Source organism: Manis javanica, chromosome 3 (genome assembly GCF_040802235.1).
Source record: "Manis javanica isolate MJ-LG chromosome 3, MJ_LKY, whole genome shotgun sequence".
NCBI lineage: Eukaryota > Metazoa > Chordata > Mammalia > Pholidota > Manidae > Manis > Manis javanica.
The window spans coordinates 30,504,369-30,519,850 of NC_133158.1; the positions used below are offsets into that span (position 1 = coordinate 30,504,369).

General features: G+C 45.2%; 1 protein-coding gene across 4 annotated transcripts; it reads right to left on the reverse strand.

Moving 5' to 3' along the window:
- Positions 1 to 704: 704 nt before the first annotated feature.
- CIDEC (cell death inducing DFFA like effector c) lies at positions 705 to 9,114 on the reverse strand. Of its 4 annotated transcripts, none has more exons than XM_017677641.3 (6): positions 8,959 to 9,114; positions 7,651 to 7,728; positions 6,599 to 6,743; positions 4,250 to 4,408; positions 3,977 to 4,164; positions 705 to 1,282 (listed from the first exon to the last, which is right to left on the reverse strand). In XM_017677641.3, the coding sequence occupies exons 2-6, from the start codon at positions 7,701 to 7,703 to the stop codon at positions 1,120 to 1,122; spliced, it is 708 nt and encodes a 235-aa protein (XP_017533130.1). In that variant the 5' UTR covers positions 7,704 to 7,728; positions 8,959 to 9,114; the 3' UTR covers positions 705 to 1,119. The 4 variants fall into 4 exon arrangements, with proteins under 4 accessions (XP_017533130.1, XP_017533129.1, XP_073087117.1 ...); XM_017677640.3 differs by lacking the exon at positions 8,959 to 9,114 and adding an exon at positions 7,963 to 8,103; XM_073231016.1 differs by lacking the exon at positions 6,599 to 6,743 and having other exon boundaries at positions 8,959 to 9,093.
- Positions 9,115 to 15,482: the final 6,368 nt, after the last annotated feature.

Below are 15,482 nucleotides of genomic sequence, written 5' to 3' on the forward strand. Positions count from 1 at the left end.
TGGCTGTAGGGTATGGTTCAGCTGCCAAAAATTACTCCTCAGACTGTAGCTTTAGTAACATAGGCTTTTGTCTATGTATTTAATAAACCCAAATAGGTTTTATGGTATGGGTCATAAATGACACGTTTTAAAATCTGAGAGCCATAGACTAAAGCACAGTCACCTACAAACCTAGTCTTTCTTACTTGTCTTGTTTGAGTTGTCCTTTACTGAAAAATACCAGCTCAGTGATGAGAAACTAATATTCTTTTTGGTGGTGACCTAACAGCTCATTTGGAAATCCTGAGCTTGAAAGTTCTGAACATAGAAAGATAAGCTTTTTGGTAAGCTAGGGGAGGCATTGATGGAGAATTGTTACAGTTGAATTAGTATTTTCCCAACTAAACACTTGAAAGTTGTTATCAAATGCAGCACTTTGAAATTATAAGAGTGCTTTAATCCTACCCTGCCAATCAAACCTTTCTGATAAGCAAATTTAGTTTGGAAATTGTAATTTATAATATTGATTTCATAGTTTGCTCAAGTCCCTGGTTAAGCAGACATCAGTTCCAAAATCAAATGCAAATTTTTTTTTTTAAAGAACTGTTTCCTATTACCCCATATTTTGAAGAATGGTTTGACAATAGATTCTTCTCTTCCCTTAGACTTTTACAACCTTCTAAATAAAATCCCACCCTCACCCCCCAAAGAGTACAGGCAAAAAAGAGGTGTCAGCATAATCTATTGCAAACTCTCTAATATTATGCACTGTAGTGTAGACTTGACAGTTCACTCAGGAGTATTAGGGATGGGGAGGAGTGGCTAGGAGGTAGGGAGTGTACAGCATGTGAAGTTGGGTAGCTGAGGCACAGACTTCGTGTCTAGCCTGCTACTGACCAGCGTTGGTCAGCTAAGCTACCTTGGGCAGGAAGGAGCTGGGCCAGGCTAAGAATCCTCAGTTCTTCTTTGGTCATCCCAGGTTTCCTGTACTTCCCCCAACTTCATTCATGGTTCTGTGCAGGTGAGGGAGGTGTGGGGAGATAATAAGCTCTTTAGCTGCTAGCTTATGGGTGTTACTAGCTAAGCATGGGGTCTCCAGTCTAGTTCTTGTCTGGGGAAGGCCTCCAAGGACTTGGGCCTTCATTGCAGTATCTTAAGACAAGTTGGGATGAGGGATGAGGCCTTATCCTTGGGGGGCTGCCCTTCCTCTGTGGCATCCAGGAGCTGCTGCATGTAACAGGAGGTGCCGAGCAGCACATGGCCAGTGGTCTGCATGCTGAAGAGGGTCCAGCTAAGAGCTTTCCTGGGGGAAAAAGAAGGCACTAGAGTCAAAACACAAAGAAAACCCCTTCCTGCATTCCCTAAATGTCTCCTCCCCCATTTTCATCATTTTGTAAATTGTAGAATGATATGCAAACTGGAACAGATGCTCCCTCCCCTCAGCAAATGGGAAAGAGACCATAGGCATTACCTGCAATCACACCTCAGTTGAGATGTCCATAACCTCCCTATTTTCTTATGCAAAATTCAAGCTGATTTAATAAGGTTTTTTATTTTTGTAATACTACTTTAGACCAGCCAGATGAATCTCCATAGCAGGGCTCTGCCTTTCATGACCTCTGTTCTAGACTCTGACACCCTTCCAAGTCATCTGTGGGCTAGCTAATTTTCACTGGGCTAGATGTGACGGTCCTGTGCCTGGTACTGCAGTGATCTGAGAACAGAACTTCAATCAGACAGGCCTTAGTTCTACAGTCTTATTAGGTATGTGAACTTTGGGAAACTGCTTTAGTTCTCAGCTTGTTTTCTCATCTGGTAAATGGTATCATACCATTTTGATCCACACAGGATTATGAGACTAAAATAACAAAAATCACTTGATGGGGAGTCAAGAGTAGCTGGCTGAATGTTTGACTACTTTAACCAAGTTCTTATTCAAATCTGTTTAAAAGAGACAGGTGAGGGTCAGTAGAGGTGGCTTGTCTAGAGATAAGGGAGAGAAAAATAAAAGGAAAAAAATATTTTCTGACTGATATGAAAATGTTAGTCCTTTGTTAACCTTCATTCAATAAATGAGCTATGGTCGAGGTATAGAGGGGCAGAAAGACAACTAGAACCATAAATATCTAATGTGAAAATATTGTACAATTTTAAAGGCTGTACCTGAGAAGTATACCCATTTATCGAAGTAGAGAGCTGAGGCTTAAAACCATGAATAGGTCCAGCCATAAATAGGAATGAAATTTTGATACATGCTACAATAAGGATGAACCTTAAAAGCATTATATTAAGTGAAACAAGCCAGACACAAAAAGGAAAGTGCATGATTCCACTTGTATGCCATGCCTAGAACAGGCAAATTAACAAAGACAGCAAGTAGGATAGAGGTTACCAGGGGCTGGGGAAAGGGGAGTAGAGAGTTTCATTGGGGACAGAGTTTCATTTTGGGGTGATGAAAACGTTCTGGGAATGGGTAGTGGTGACAGTTGCACAACATTGTGAATGTGCTTAATGTTGCTGAATTGCACACTTGAAAATGATTGGTGAATTTATGTTATGTATAAGTACATAACAAAACAACCCCAAACCGAACCAACCTAGCTGACACCACTAAGTCGCTGTATTGACTCCAGCTTGCTGTTGTTTTTTTATTCCAACATATCTACTGTGTTTAGGTCTGAGAGTACCACTTCACCTAAATGGACTGAGTTCCAAGGCTGTAATTTCTTCCTCTAGATTTTGAAATCTGAAAACTGCTGGCAGCAAGCCCAGATCAAGAAGGGACACGATATGGTAGAGGAGGAAAGGGAACTTCTAGATCACCTTCTCAGTTCAGAGAACCAGGCTCAGACCTACCACTGAGTGTCATCTCTGGCAAGGAGAACCACACAACCTCACGTCTGCCATCTGTAGACTGGGTATGCAGAGAATAAACTCAGAAGGCCAAGAAGGTTTGATATGCTCTTGCTACATATGTTCTGGCAGAACGGTGGGGACCCTGGACCCTGAGCAGGATTTCTCAAAAACTCCTTAAGAACAAGGATCACATGTGTCTTCATTCGGCAACAGAAATTCCTGCCCTCATGAAACTTAGTCTAACATCTTGTTTATCTTCGATCCTTAGTTTATGACATTGGGCCAGGCACATGTAATGGGTGCTCAGTAAATAATAATTAACAAGGAGGAGTAGAATCTGTCTGAAGAAACTGGCAAGAGGCCGTGCCCTGCAACACTCTAGCTTTGTAGGTTTGGACTGGTTTGATGCCTCTGCCTCAGTAGTTACATCTACCTACTGAGGTAAGATTTTTCTAGAGCACCACCAGAGCAGCTGAATTTGGGAAACACTACCTTAACAGTACTTGCCTTATGATTCAACATATTTTCATGCCTTCTGTTACCTGATTAGACTTTCAAAAGTAAAAAGTTAAAAAAGAGTTCATTAGACAATACAAATGACTATTGTCCATAGGTATTCAAATTGATTCTGTTCTGCAGAAGAACAGTTATTTCATCCCTCCCACCCCCATGGAAAAATTCAGTTTTGTATCTATAAATTTATCTCAGCATTCTCGATAGACCTAGATACGGGTGGAATTTTGAATTCCACTTTGAACTGATTGTATCTTCTTGCTGGTTCTCTCATTAATTAACAAGTTCCATAAAATATTTGATCCATGTTCACTTTTAAAAAGTTGTTTAAAAAACTACATAGGAAAATTTGCTATTTTAGGTGAAAAAAAAAAACTAGTCGTTGTAGAAGGTGATTAGAAAAAACTAAATGTATCTTGGTTCCACCAGGAGTATATGTATCCCTTTGGCACACACTAGTGCAATTTAAAGCACTAGTTCAACCGTAAAGTTCTAGACGAACGCTGTCATGCTTTGTCTGCATGAACACCAGTCCCAGGCCCTAGAAGGCTGAGGTCCATCTAAGCAGATGGGGGCTCTCCCACTGCTGCATACCCACCCTGTCTTCAGCTAATCCCAATCCACTCACTTCATGATTCTCTTGGCGCTGTAGCAGCGTAGATCGTAGGAAAGGGAGTATGTGCCATAGAGAGTTGCCTTCACGTTCAGGGAACCAATGAAGTCCTGTGGGTTCATCTTGTACAGGTTGAAGGTTACACGGGCCACATCAATCTTCTTGGCAGGCTTACTGGAGAGGGAGAGTTGGTACCTAGTGCCCTGCATCAAGACAATCATGTGGTTGGCACTCCTCAGCGACACCTCCCAGGCTCCCAATGGTCTCCCCCAACAGGTGAGACCTCACCTGCTTTGATGGGGGCCGCCATTTCTGCCCCTTCTGGAGGACCATGAACAGTGTGTCATCTGCCAGGGCTTGGAAATACTCTTCTGTGTCTACAGCTGTGCCGTCTTCTTCCAGCACCAAGAAGAAGGGCTTGTCTGCCAGCATCAGGGTGTCCTGGGCCTAAGGAATAAGATCAGTGATGCTTCTGCCATCCCCATGCAGCTACAGTGCATCGGAAAGATCTACATCACATCACCTCAACTGTCAGGGAAAGATCAAGTGGGCCAGGATCTGTGGGCTGAGACTGGAACCCAGGCTGTTGCTGGGGTATCTCGGTTTTTGGTACTTCCTCGTACCTGGCCTTAATATTCTAGAACAGTGCTGTCAAAAAATATATAATGGGTGTCACATGATTTTTTATTGAGATATAATTCATATGCCATAAAATTCACCCTTTTAAAGTATACAGCTGTGTTTTTTAGTATATTCACAAAATTGTGCAACCACCCCTATGTCATTTCAGAACATTTCATCACCCCAAAAGAAACCCAGTACCCAGTAGCAGTCAACTCCCCATACCCCAACCTATGGCCACTTCTACTCTATGGTCTTTATGGATTTTCATATTCAGGACATTTCATATAAATGGAATCATACATGTTTATTTTAGACTGTCTTCTTTTGCTTAGTATGTTTTCAAGACTCATTCATGTTGTAGCATGATTCATTCCTTTTCATGGCTGAATAATATTCTACTCTATAGGTATACCACATGTTTAATCCATTCCTCAATTGAAAGACACACTTAAGTATCCAAGAATGATAGGCAACAGGTTGGCAACTTACTCTCAAGTGATTCAGGAAATCCTGTATTGTCCTTGCAACTTCTGTTAGTCTGAGATTGTTTCAAAATTAATTTTTAAAGTCTCCCAGTGGCTCATTGTTATTTTAAAAAATGAAACCCAACTGCTCTTTGGCATGGCCAGTACGGGACTTCATACTATGGTCCCTGCTAGCCATATCACTGTACCTTCTCCCCATCACTCTCTCTGCTCCTTTCTTTTGCTTGCCAAACTTGGAAAAGCAGTCTAAATAGGCTGATGGCCTCCCTGCTCTACTGGTAAGACCTATTTCCAACCTGTGTTCTGCCTTGGAAAGATGGACCCTCGCTGTTGTTCCCCTCTCTGGAGTTAGGACACTGACTAGTGGTTCCCTGACCCTAAGGTACTAGGAAACTAGGGGCTCAGTGGCTACAAGAACCTCCTGAAGAAGCTGCTAAAAATGACAACTCCTGGGCCTCACTCATGACCTAATCAGTCCCCAAGGATGAAATCGGGGAAGCCCTGTGTAATGAGGCTATTTTGATACAGGAGGTGGTCCCATGACCTCAGAGTGAAAAACAATGCAGAGTCTAGACTCAAATGTGAAAGAGCCCTTTTAAGTCAAGGCACAAGAAATGTAGTCTGACACAGCCAGAAGCCTCACAAGGGAGGGAAAATTGTCTCTCAGGAAGATTTGACCTAATTAAAAGAAATGGGTGAGGGAACCTGGAGTAGAGGGTTAGGTCAGCTGTGATTTCTGCATGTTAAACAGACTCTAGTAGCCTCATCTAGACATTTGATCTGTGCCAGGCTCTCAGCCTTGCAGATGAGCAGAAGCAATGATCCCATCCCCTGGAGCTGATAAGCTAATGGGATGCACACGTGACTAATTGGGAACCAGATTAGATGAGTCTGTAGGAGGGGCAGTGGGAGAAGTAGTGGAGAGGGAGCCTGGAAATGGGGAAGGATGTCATTCTTGCCTGTTGGTGCTACCATCCCCAAGAGTGGGAACTTTGTCTAATAAGTTCCCAAGTGACTTCCTGCTCTGGAAGCCTGCCTGATCAACAGTTGGAAGAAAGTCCTCCGCAACTACTAATGAAGCCTTATGTGGAAGGCCAGCATAGGAGACAGATTGAAGGAGAACAGCTCTGGTTAAAAGCAAGAGAATAGGGAAGGGAGTCTAAAATCTTGCCCATTTTTCCAACTTCTGGGTACTTCACAAATTTAAGAACTACTGAAAAGGGGAACTTAAGGGTCCTTCTGGTAAGAAAAATAGGCTCTGAAAATATCAGTGACCTATTGTTACTATAGAATAGCAGTATACTGCCCTCTCCCTGCCACCAGACATATCACTGAGTAACTGGACAGCACTTCAGGCAGGCACTACCAGCCCTTGGACTGGCATCGGAAGGGAAATCTTTTCACCATCTGAGCCATGAACTTCCAGTGCAAGACCTGGAGGACAGAGGCAGCTGGCAGGTCAGCTCTCGGCCATGGTCCCTTGGCTGGGAAGTAGCTGGGCTGTGCCCAGGGAAGACTCCTTCCTCACCTTGCAGAGGAGGTCCTCAAGACTATGCGCCATGATGCCCTTCCGCACCTTCCGGTCAGCAGTGCTTACTCTGTAGGGCCGAGCCTTGGGGGCCTCTGAGCTGGGCAGCTGCTGGCTCACCACCGAGGTGCTCACTGCCACATACCTGGGGGCAGTTGGGAGAGTCAGGATGACCTACCTACCTCCCAGCCCCCACCCCACTACAGGATAACTTACTCCCCTGCTCCTCTATGCTGAGCTCATGATGTTACTCCTCTAGGTGGTCTTACTCAAAGACCTGTTCGCTCAGTGCATCCTAAACTCTAGTGGACAGCCCTCCAGGGATCTTGTTCAAATGCAGATGCCCACTCACTTGGTCTCAGTTGGTTCTAAGATTCTTTGTCTAATAAGTTCCCGAGTGAGGTCGACGCTGCTGATGGAGGCTGACCATGAGGAGGAGCAAGGTGATAGAAGGCCCACCCACATTCCCCAGATGACCACTTTCCTCCCTTGGCCTCATTCTCTCACCTGTAAAGTGGGATGAAGTAGCAAGGCTGAGGTCAATGTCAGGTAGTTTTGAACTCTGATGTATACCATGTAGAAAGAATCAAAGGTTTGCAGGGACCCTGGGTTTTGGAGAGTCAGGCAGACCTAAGTTCGAATCCTGACTCAACTACCCATTTGCTAGGTGACTGAGAGTTCCCACTCTGTGCCTCAGTTTCAGCATCAATTAATTTGGTATAAAGACTCCCACTTCCCAAAGTCGTGGTGAGGTTTATATGAGATTGAGAATGAAAGCACCAAGCACAATGTCTACCTCCTTCTACTCTGTGTGTGTGTGTGTGTGTGTGTGTGTGTGTGTGTGTGTGTTGCAGGGTGGGGGTGGAGGTGCCAGCATCAGTGTCACCTGAGGGCTTGTGGGAAGAGCAAATTCTTGGGTCCCACTCCAGACCTCCTGAAGCAGCATCTGTGCTTTAACACGTGCCAGGTGATTTGTGTACCTATTGAAATTTGAGGTTTGCCCTACAGCTCACCAGTAGTTCCCCATCCCTTCCACCCTTGGCTGCCCTCACCTGGCCAGGGACTTGGGGGAGAGTAGGCTGAGGGACTTCATGGCATATTCCATCCTTGTCAACTGGATGATGTACGACCTGGGAAGGAACAGCTCATTAGGGTGGGATGGCAGGCCTCCCTCTCTCATCATTTGACGCCCCACCCTTCACACAGCCGGCCCCCATGCTCATCCCCCCTGTCAACTCACACACCTTCCCCAGCCCTTCTGTTCAACCCCATATGTGCCCACTGTCACCAAGCTGGATACCCGTCCATGCCCAGGCCCAGCCCCACTCAGCAGCCGCAGCTCCCTCCCTCCCAGGACTACTCACTCCATGTTTCTCTGATCCTGGCTCTGGGCACATTGATCAGGGATCCCAGGCCCTGTCTGGGTAATTCCCGGTCCCGGGGGGTAGAGTCCACTTTACGCTGGCAGGAGGTGAGTCACATCACCTCATGCTGCAGGAGAACATTCCCTCACCTGTAGCCCAGGAACTTCACTGGCCAGGATCTCACAGCCAGGCAGCCCAGCTAAGCCTGCTCTCTCCTGTGGGTCATTGAGCAATTTGAACCCTTCCTGAGGCTTCCCACTAGCCAAAGGGTCTTTCTGTGATGATGGAGACACAGTCTATATCCTATTCTTCCCAATACCATAGCAACTAGCCCCACATGGCCATTGAGTACTTGAAATGTTGCTGTGAAGCTGGATTTTGAATTCAACTTAATGTTCTTTAATTTAAATTGAAATAGTCACTATGGCGTATGGCTGCTAGCAACCATTCTGGACAGCAGAGCTCTAGCCGCTATAGACCTGGGCCACCTGCCACCTTCTCTCCTAAACCTCCCTGCTTCAGCCCGTGCATGTCCCAAGCCTTTGTACAGGCAGCTCCCTCCACCAGCAAACCCTTCTTCTGGCCTAGGACTAATGTTTGAGGTCTTGAAGCCCCAAGGCTTCAATTTCACCCCTCTCTAAGGAAAGCCTTTTTAAGGCTCACAGAATTTCCTCTTCCTCCTGCTCGTCCCTACTTCCTAGCAAACTGTGTTTCTGCCTGATCCCCCACAAGCCCTGGGTGCCTTGCCTTGAGATGTTCTGCCAGTACCCAGTGCAGAGTGCCTAGCACAGAGCAAGGGGCTCAAGGAACGGTTATGGAACAAAACTCCCTCCCCAGTCAGGTAGAATCACTCTTTCCTTCCAGCACCTTGGAGGACTCCCAGGCCAGTCCTGTCTATAAAAGGGCTGCCCCCATTTAATACTCTTTAAGTCAGTCGGCTTGCTTCTGCCTGTCTCCTCATTCTCTTTAGCAAAACTCCAACAACCTCCAACTCACCTGATCTCCAGAAGCCGAAACAAACTCCTTGCCTCCCCTCACAGCCTCCTAACCTCCTTTGGTATTGGCCGGCTGAGATAGGCCTCACTCCCTTTTATGTCCAGCTCCAGGGAAGCCCCTCCCCTTCAGCCCCGGGGAAAAGAGCAGAGTGACTGGCAGCTCCCACCCTTGGAATTTCAAGCCAGCCTAATTTCCAGAAAAGGCCTGAAAGCTTTTGAAATGTTTCAAAAGCTCTGGGAGAGGGTATGGCCCAGGACATGATATCAAGCACAGAGGGCACCAAAAAGGGGCGGATGTGGGTCGTGGTTCTAGCTCCACCCACATTAATGGTTTGAGTGTAGACAAGTTAGTTGCCTTACCTCCGTGAGCCTGTTTCTCTTACCTGTACAACAGAGATGATGATTCCTGTGTTAAAGAACTGAGGTGAGGATCGGTGGTAATAAAAGCAAGGGCTCTTCAGCAGAGACACTTCATAAATGGAAGCAAATATTAGTGTTATTGATAATATTAATTATTTAATAACAGCACAGACTGAGACAAGCCAAAATGTGTAGTGGTTAAAAGTGTAAGATCTATGACCCAGCAATTCTGCCCCCAGGTAGAGATGATAGTTAGATAGATAGATAGATAGATAGATAGACCCAAAAGAAATAAAAACATATGTTGTGAGGAAAACGAAACTTTCTGACACTCCCACCTGGCCTTAATAGCACCCACTGTGTATATAATAAGAGCATGTTTGCACATTTATTGAATATATACCAGGGACAGAGTGACTGGTCAGTCACGGGACTGCTGGCCCCGGGGAGGGGTGGAGAGGAAACACCAATTCCCTTCTCTCCTCTGTTCCTGGTATGTCAGGCGTCCACCAGTCACCAGGGATCCATCACCCGAGTTCCTCCTGAGAAGCTGGGGGCACAGGACAGGCAGCCACTGGGAGAGCAGAAAGAGAGCTATGGTGTACCAGTGAGACAGGGACTGTGGGCTTAGACAGAATAGGGTGAAGCCCTCTGGAAAATGCAAGCAAGATAATTACAGTCAGAGCAATGTAACTATATGCAAAAAAACCCACTACCCAAACTCCATGCTAACCATTAAGCTCTAGAGTCACTCTTCAATGAGATCAGTTAATATTCACCAGATAAAGGAAAGTAGCCCATGTTTTTTATTATGCTAATCATTTGGAATCATGTGTAAAATTCACTTCAGCATGCTAAGAGGCTGTTAAGTCCAGGGAGAGGAAATTCTGGGACAAAATATCTCTAAAAACCGAAATCAGTCAAGGGGAGAAATAAAACTTAAAATCCATTTATTGCTTTCAAAACTGCAGTCCAGCCCATCCCTCTCTCCTGCTCAAGCAGCAGCAAAAACTGGCCCTCCCCTCAACACTCAGACACAGATAAGCCCTCCTAGCCCAGGTAATTACCCATTGATATGGAGACCACCCCTGAGGAATGATACAAATGCGGTAAAGCCATACTTCTGTCCACCTCTGAATGCCTATTGATATGCAGATGTACCAAAGCCAGGCTGAGATATTCTGCAAATGTTACCATTTTAACCCACAGGCCATCCCTCCAGAAATCTCCCCTTACAATTTACTCGTCCCCCCTCTTCCGATCAATCTAGTAACATACAATAGCAACAACAATAAAATCTTGATAATCCTCAAACCAGAGGATTCAGCCTATGCAGATTAAGTAAATGTACTTTACAGCACAATCTCTCACTAAGCACAACATATGTTTCTACACTTGTTTACTCATTCGCAACAACCATGCTAGACTGCTCACAAAACTTTTAGCAAACATTAGACAAAGTCAAGCCTCTCTTTAAACATTATTTTCTTGACAACAGCGACACAATCATAATTCTCAAGCCAGAGGATTCAGCTAGGTTCAAAGTCCCATGCAGACTAAGTCCAAAGCTCATCCATTCCAGCCATCAGGCGGCAGCTGCAGCCAAGGGGCGCATCCAGGACACAAGGATTGTAGAAGCAAATAACTGTGATTGTGAGAGGCCTATTTGCTGTTATTCCAGGAATGCACAGGAGGCCAGCTTCCAGGCCTTTTCCCCAAGGTGCCAGAAGAGCTAGCCATCACCAGTCCATGTGTTGAAGTGTCCAAGGCCACGTCCATTTTATTCCTAATTGCTGCACCCATCCTTGCAATGCATGCCCAATAAAGTGGGTGCCTTGATTGCTCTCAATCACCGGTGATCCGCCATAGGCTGCAAAGAAACAGTCTAGGCCCCTCTTGGTGGTTTGCTGATCTGCACAACGTGCAAGGCATTCCTTCCAGGCCGGGCTGACTTCTTCAAAGGTGAAATGCAAGCCCTGCCGATGGGCTACAGCCCACATTGTCTTTTGCCCCACATGCAACAGACACTGCTGTAGCCATTGGGCCACATCAGAGCCAGGCTTTCCTTCCAGCCAGCCCACTTGGGCCAATGCATCTGCTTCACCATTCCCTGGGGTTGCCAAAGGCAAATGGCCAGTCACATGATATACAGCAGGTGCCTGTGCCACCATCGCTGCTGGCCGCACCAACCCCAGCCCGTGGCCTGAGCCTCAGGCTACTGCTTCTGCCACTGCTGCTGCCCCTGCTGCCAGCCGGAGTCTGGTGACAACTATGAAAAGGAGCAGAGGTCTGAGTCATCTTGATACAGAAGCAACTGGCTGCTGTGTACTGCGCCTTGCTGGCTACAGAGCCCATCTCCAGAACAGCTCTGACCAAGGTAATAACCACCTATCCCATCGCAGGGTGGGTGAAGAGACTTGACCCAAAGGCCACAGAGAGGTGTGGCACAGGCACCTGCTGTATATCATGTGACTGGCCATTTGCCTTTGGCAACCCCAGGGAATGGTGAAGCAGATGCATTGGCCCAAGTGGGCTGACTGGAAGGAAAGCCTGGCTCTGATGTGGCCCAATGGCTACAGCAGTGTCTGTTGCATGTGGGGCAAAAGACAATGTGGGCTGTAGCCCATCGGCAGGGCTTGCATTTCACCTTTGAAGAAGTCAGCCCGGCCTGGAAGGAATGCCTTGCACGTTGTGCAGATCAGCAAACCACCAAGAGGGGCCTAGACTGTTTCTTTGCAGCCTATGGCGGATCACCGGTGATTGAGAGCAATCAAGGCACCCACTTTATTGGGCATGCATTGCAAGGATGGGTGCAGCAATTAGGAATAAAATGGACGTGGCCTTGGACACTTCAACACATGGACTGGTGATGGCTAGCTCTTCTGGCACCTTGGGGAAAAGGCCTGGAAGCTGGCCTCCTGTGCATTCCTGGAATAACAGCAAATAGGCCTCTCACAATCACAGTTATTTGCTTCTACAATCCTTGTGTCCTGGATGCGCCCCTTGGCTGCAGCTGCCGCCTGATGGCTGGAATGGATGAGCTTTGGACTTAGTCTGCATGGGACTTTGAACCTAGCTGAATCCTCTGGCTTGAGAATTATGATTGTGTCGCTGTTGTCAAGAAAATAATGTTTAAAGAGAGGCTTGACTTTGTCTAATGTTTGCTAAAAGTTTTGTGAGCAGTCTAGCATGGTTGTTGCGAATGAGTAAACAAGTGTAGAAACATATGTTGTGCTTAGTGAGAGATTGTGCTGTAAAGTACATTTACTTTATCTGCATAGGCTGAATCCTCAGGCTTGAGGATTATCAAGATTTTATTGTTGTTGCTATTGTATGTTACTAGATTGATCGGAAGAGGGGGGACGAGTAAATTGTAAGGGGAGATTTCTGGAGGGATGGCCTGTGGGTTAAAATGGTAACATTTGCAGAATATCTCAGCCTGGCTTTGGTACATCTGCATATCAATAGGCATTCAGAGGTGGAAAGAAGTATGGCTTTACCTCATTTGTATCATTCCTCAGAGTTGAGAAGCTCATCTCAATATCAGTGGGTAAGGAGTTCATCTCCATCATATCACCTGAGCAAGGAGGGCTTATCTACCTGAGAGGTGAGAGGGAGGGCTGGTTTTACTGTTGCTTGAGCAGGAGAGAGAGACTAGCCAGACTCCAGTTTGTAAGCAGTAAACGGATTTTAAACTTTATTTCTCCTTTTGAGTGATTTCGGTTTTTAGAGGTATTTTGCTCTGGGGTTTCCTCTCCCTGGACTTATAGCAAGGAACCTCTGTAGAAAGGTTGGGGCCCCTCCCTTGGAGATTCATGCCTCAAACATTTATTGAATGTCCAACATATGATTGGTGTCCCATGATAGGCCAATGGATGACTCAGAAACAGTCTGGCCCTGATTAATTCCCAGTACATTGTACGAAGCAGACATAGAAAAGAAATAGACAACCCAACCACAAGCTAAAGCTGGAGAGCATCTGTCTGAGGGTGGAGGATGACTCAAGAACTTGAGGATTCTTCACAGTGCTTAGAAGAGGGTGGTTTGGGTTCATTTGGAATTTATGTGACAAGCATTTTCTTGAGCATTTACAGCATGCCAGGCACTATGAGCTGCTGGGGGTACAGAACAGTCAGGGTCTTGTCCCTTTTTAGGGATCTCATGTTCTTGTGGAGGAGTGTGGGTAAAATTCTAACATTTCCAGAATGTCTCCTCTGGCTTTAGGACATCTGCATATCAATAGGCATTCAGAGGTGGAGAGAAATATGACTTTAGTACATTTGCATCATTCAGGGGTGGAGAGTAGAAGTCATCTCCATATCAATGGGTGATTACCTGGGCAAGGAGGGCTTATCTGTACCAGAGAGGTGAGGGAAGGGCTGGTTTTACTGCTGCTGGAGCAGGAAAGAGAGAACATCCCAGACTGCAGTTTGTAAGCAATAAATGGATTTTAAACTTTCTTATGCCCTTTGACTGATTTTGATTTTTAGAGGTATTTTGCCCTGGGATTTCCTTTCCCCAGATTTACAAGGAGGCAGATGTCTGAGCATGATTCTCAAAACCTGAAGTGCATAAAAATCATATGAGACACCTTGGAGTGGAGAAGGATTTAAGCTATGACCCCAAATTGAGAAGCCATAAAAGAAAAGATTACCCATTCAACTACATTTTAAAATATCCTGTATGTTAAACTTGTAATTGTAAGATAAATTCTAACCGAAATAAGCAGGCGACAAGAGGCAACAAAGGACCAGGCAGTTTATTTGAGCGCCAGTTCACAGGTGATGTTCCCCAGTCTGGCTATCACAGGCCAGGGAAGTCATGCTCAGCAGGGCAGGCAGCGAGTTTTTTTGTTTTTTTTTTCAAGAAAATGAACATTTTTATTACCCTAAAAAGTTCTCCTGTGCCCCTTTCCCAGTCTTTCTGTTTTTTGTTTGTTTTTTTTTTGAGAGGGCATCTCTCATATTTATTGGTCAAATGGTTGTTAACAATAAAATTCTGTATAGGGGGGTCAATGCTCAATGTACAATCATTAATCCATCTCAAGCCTAATTCTCGTCAGTCTCCAATCTTCTGAAGCATAACGAACAAGTTCTTACATGGTGAACGAATTCTTACATAGTGAATAAATTCTTACATGGTGAACAGTACAAGGGCAGTTTCGGTTTTGATCATGCATTATGACCTATAAACAATCAGGTCAAATATGAATATTCATTTGATTTTTGTACTTTATATGTTGATCCCACATTTCTCCCTCTATTATTATTATTATTTTTATTTTTAATAAAATGCTGAAGTGGTAGGTAGATGCAAGATAAAGGTAGAAAACATAGTTTAGTGCTGTAAGAGGGCAAATGTAGATGATCAGATGATCAGGTGTGTGCCTATGGACCAAGTATTAATCCAGGCTAGACAAGGGCAGCAAGACATCCACGGATGCAGAAGATTTCTCTCAAAGCAGGGGGGGTGAGGTTCTGAGCCTCACCTCTGTTGATCCCCAAATTCTCACCTGATGGCCCCCCTGCGACTGTGCCTGTCTTAGGTTGTTCCTCCCTTGAGGAATCTTACCCGTCTCTGGCTAACCAGTCATCTTCCGGGGCCATACAGGGAAATGTAAAGTTGGTAAGTGAGAGAGAAGCCATATTGTTTGAAAAGGTTAGCTTTTTAGTTCTTTGCAGATTTATGCCCTGTGGCTTCTATGCCCAGCACTTGTGTCGAGGTATCTTTACCACCTGGAGGAATTATGATACTCGGTAAATTCGATATGAGGCACGAATTCTATTTAAGGGTTGTAATTAGGAAGAAAGAAGAAAAGCTACAGATGTAGCATATGGAAGGAAACATGGGAGGATTGATTATTTCTTTGACATATCTTCTTGTAGAGTACCTTAAGTATGTATAGGTTTTAAGCTACTAACTAATTTGCACACACATATTAACATAATAGGAATACGGTGACATAAACAAAGCAAATCTATAATTACCATCCATCTCCAGTGAAGCCAAGAAAACCATTTAGGCACCCTAGGCATTTGTGAAAATTTGTCTATGATATGATGGATATTGTCCAACTGTACTTGAACAGTCTGAGAGAAATCAGACAAATTAAAGCAGCCCATTTCTGGGATCTGTTCACATCCCATATGTTCTTTTAACCGTAGA

Excerpts from the sequence above, each read along its gene's own strand:
- CIDEC (XM_017677640.3), bottom strand. Across the intron at positions 4,409-6,598 it reads TTGAGGACCTCCTCTGCAAG|GCCCAGGACACCCTGATGCT; the intron begins GTGAGGAAGGAG and ends CTTATTCCTTAG. Across the intron at positions 4,165-4,249 it reads GGCGGCCCCCATCAAAGCAG|GGCACTAGGTACCAACTCTC; the intron begins GTGAGGTCTCAC and ends GTCTTGATGCAG.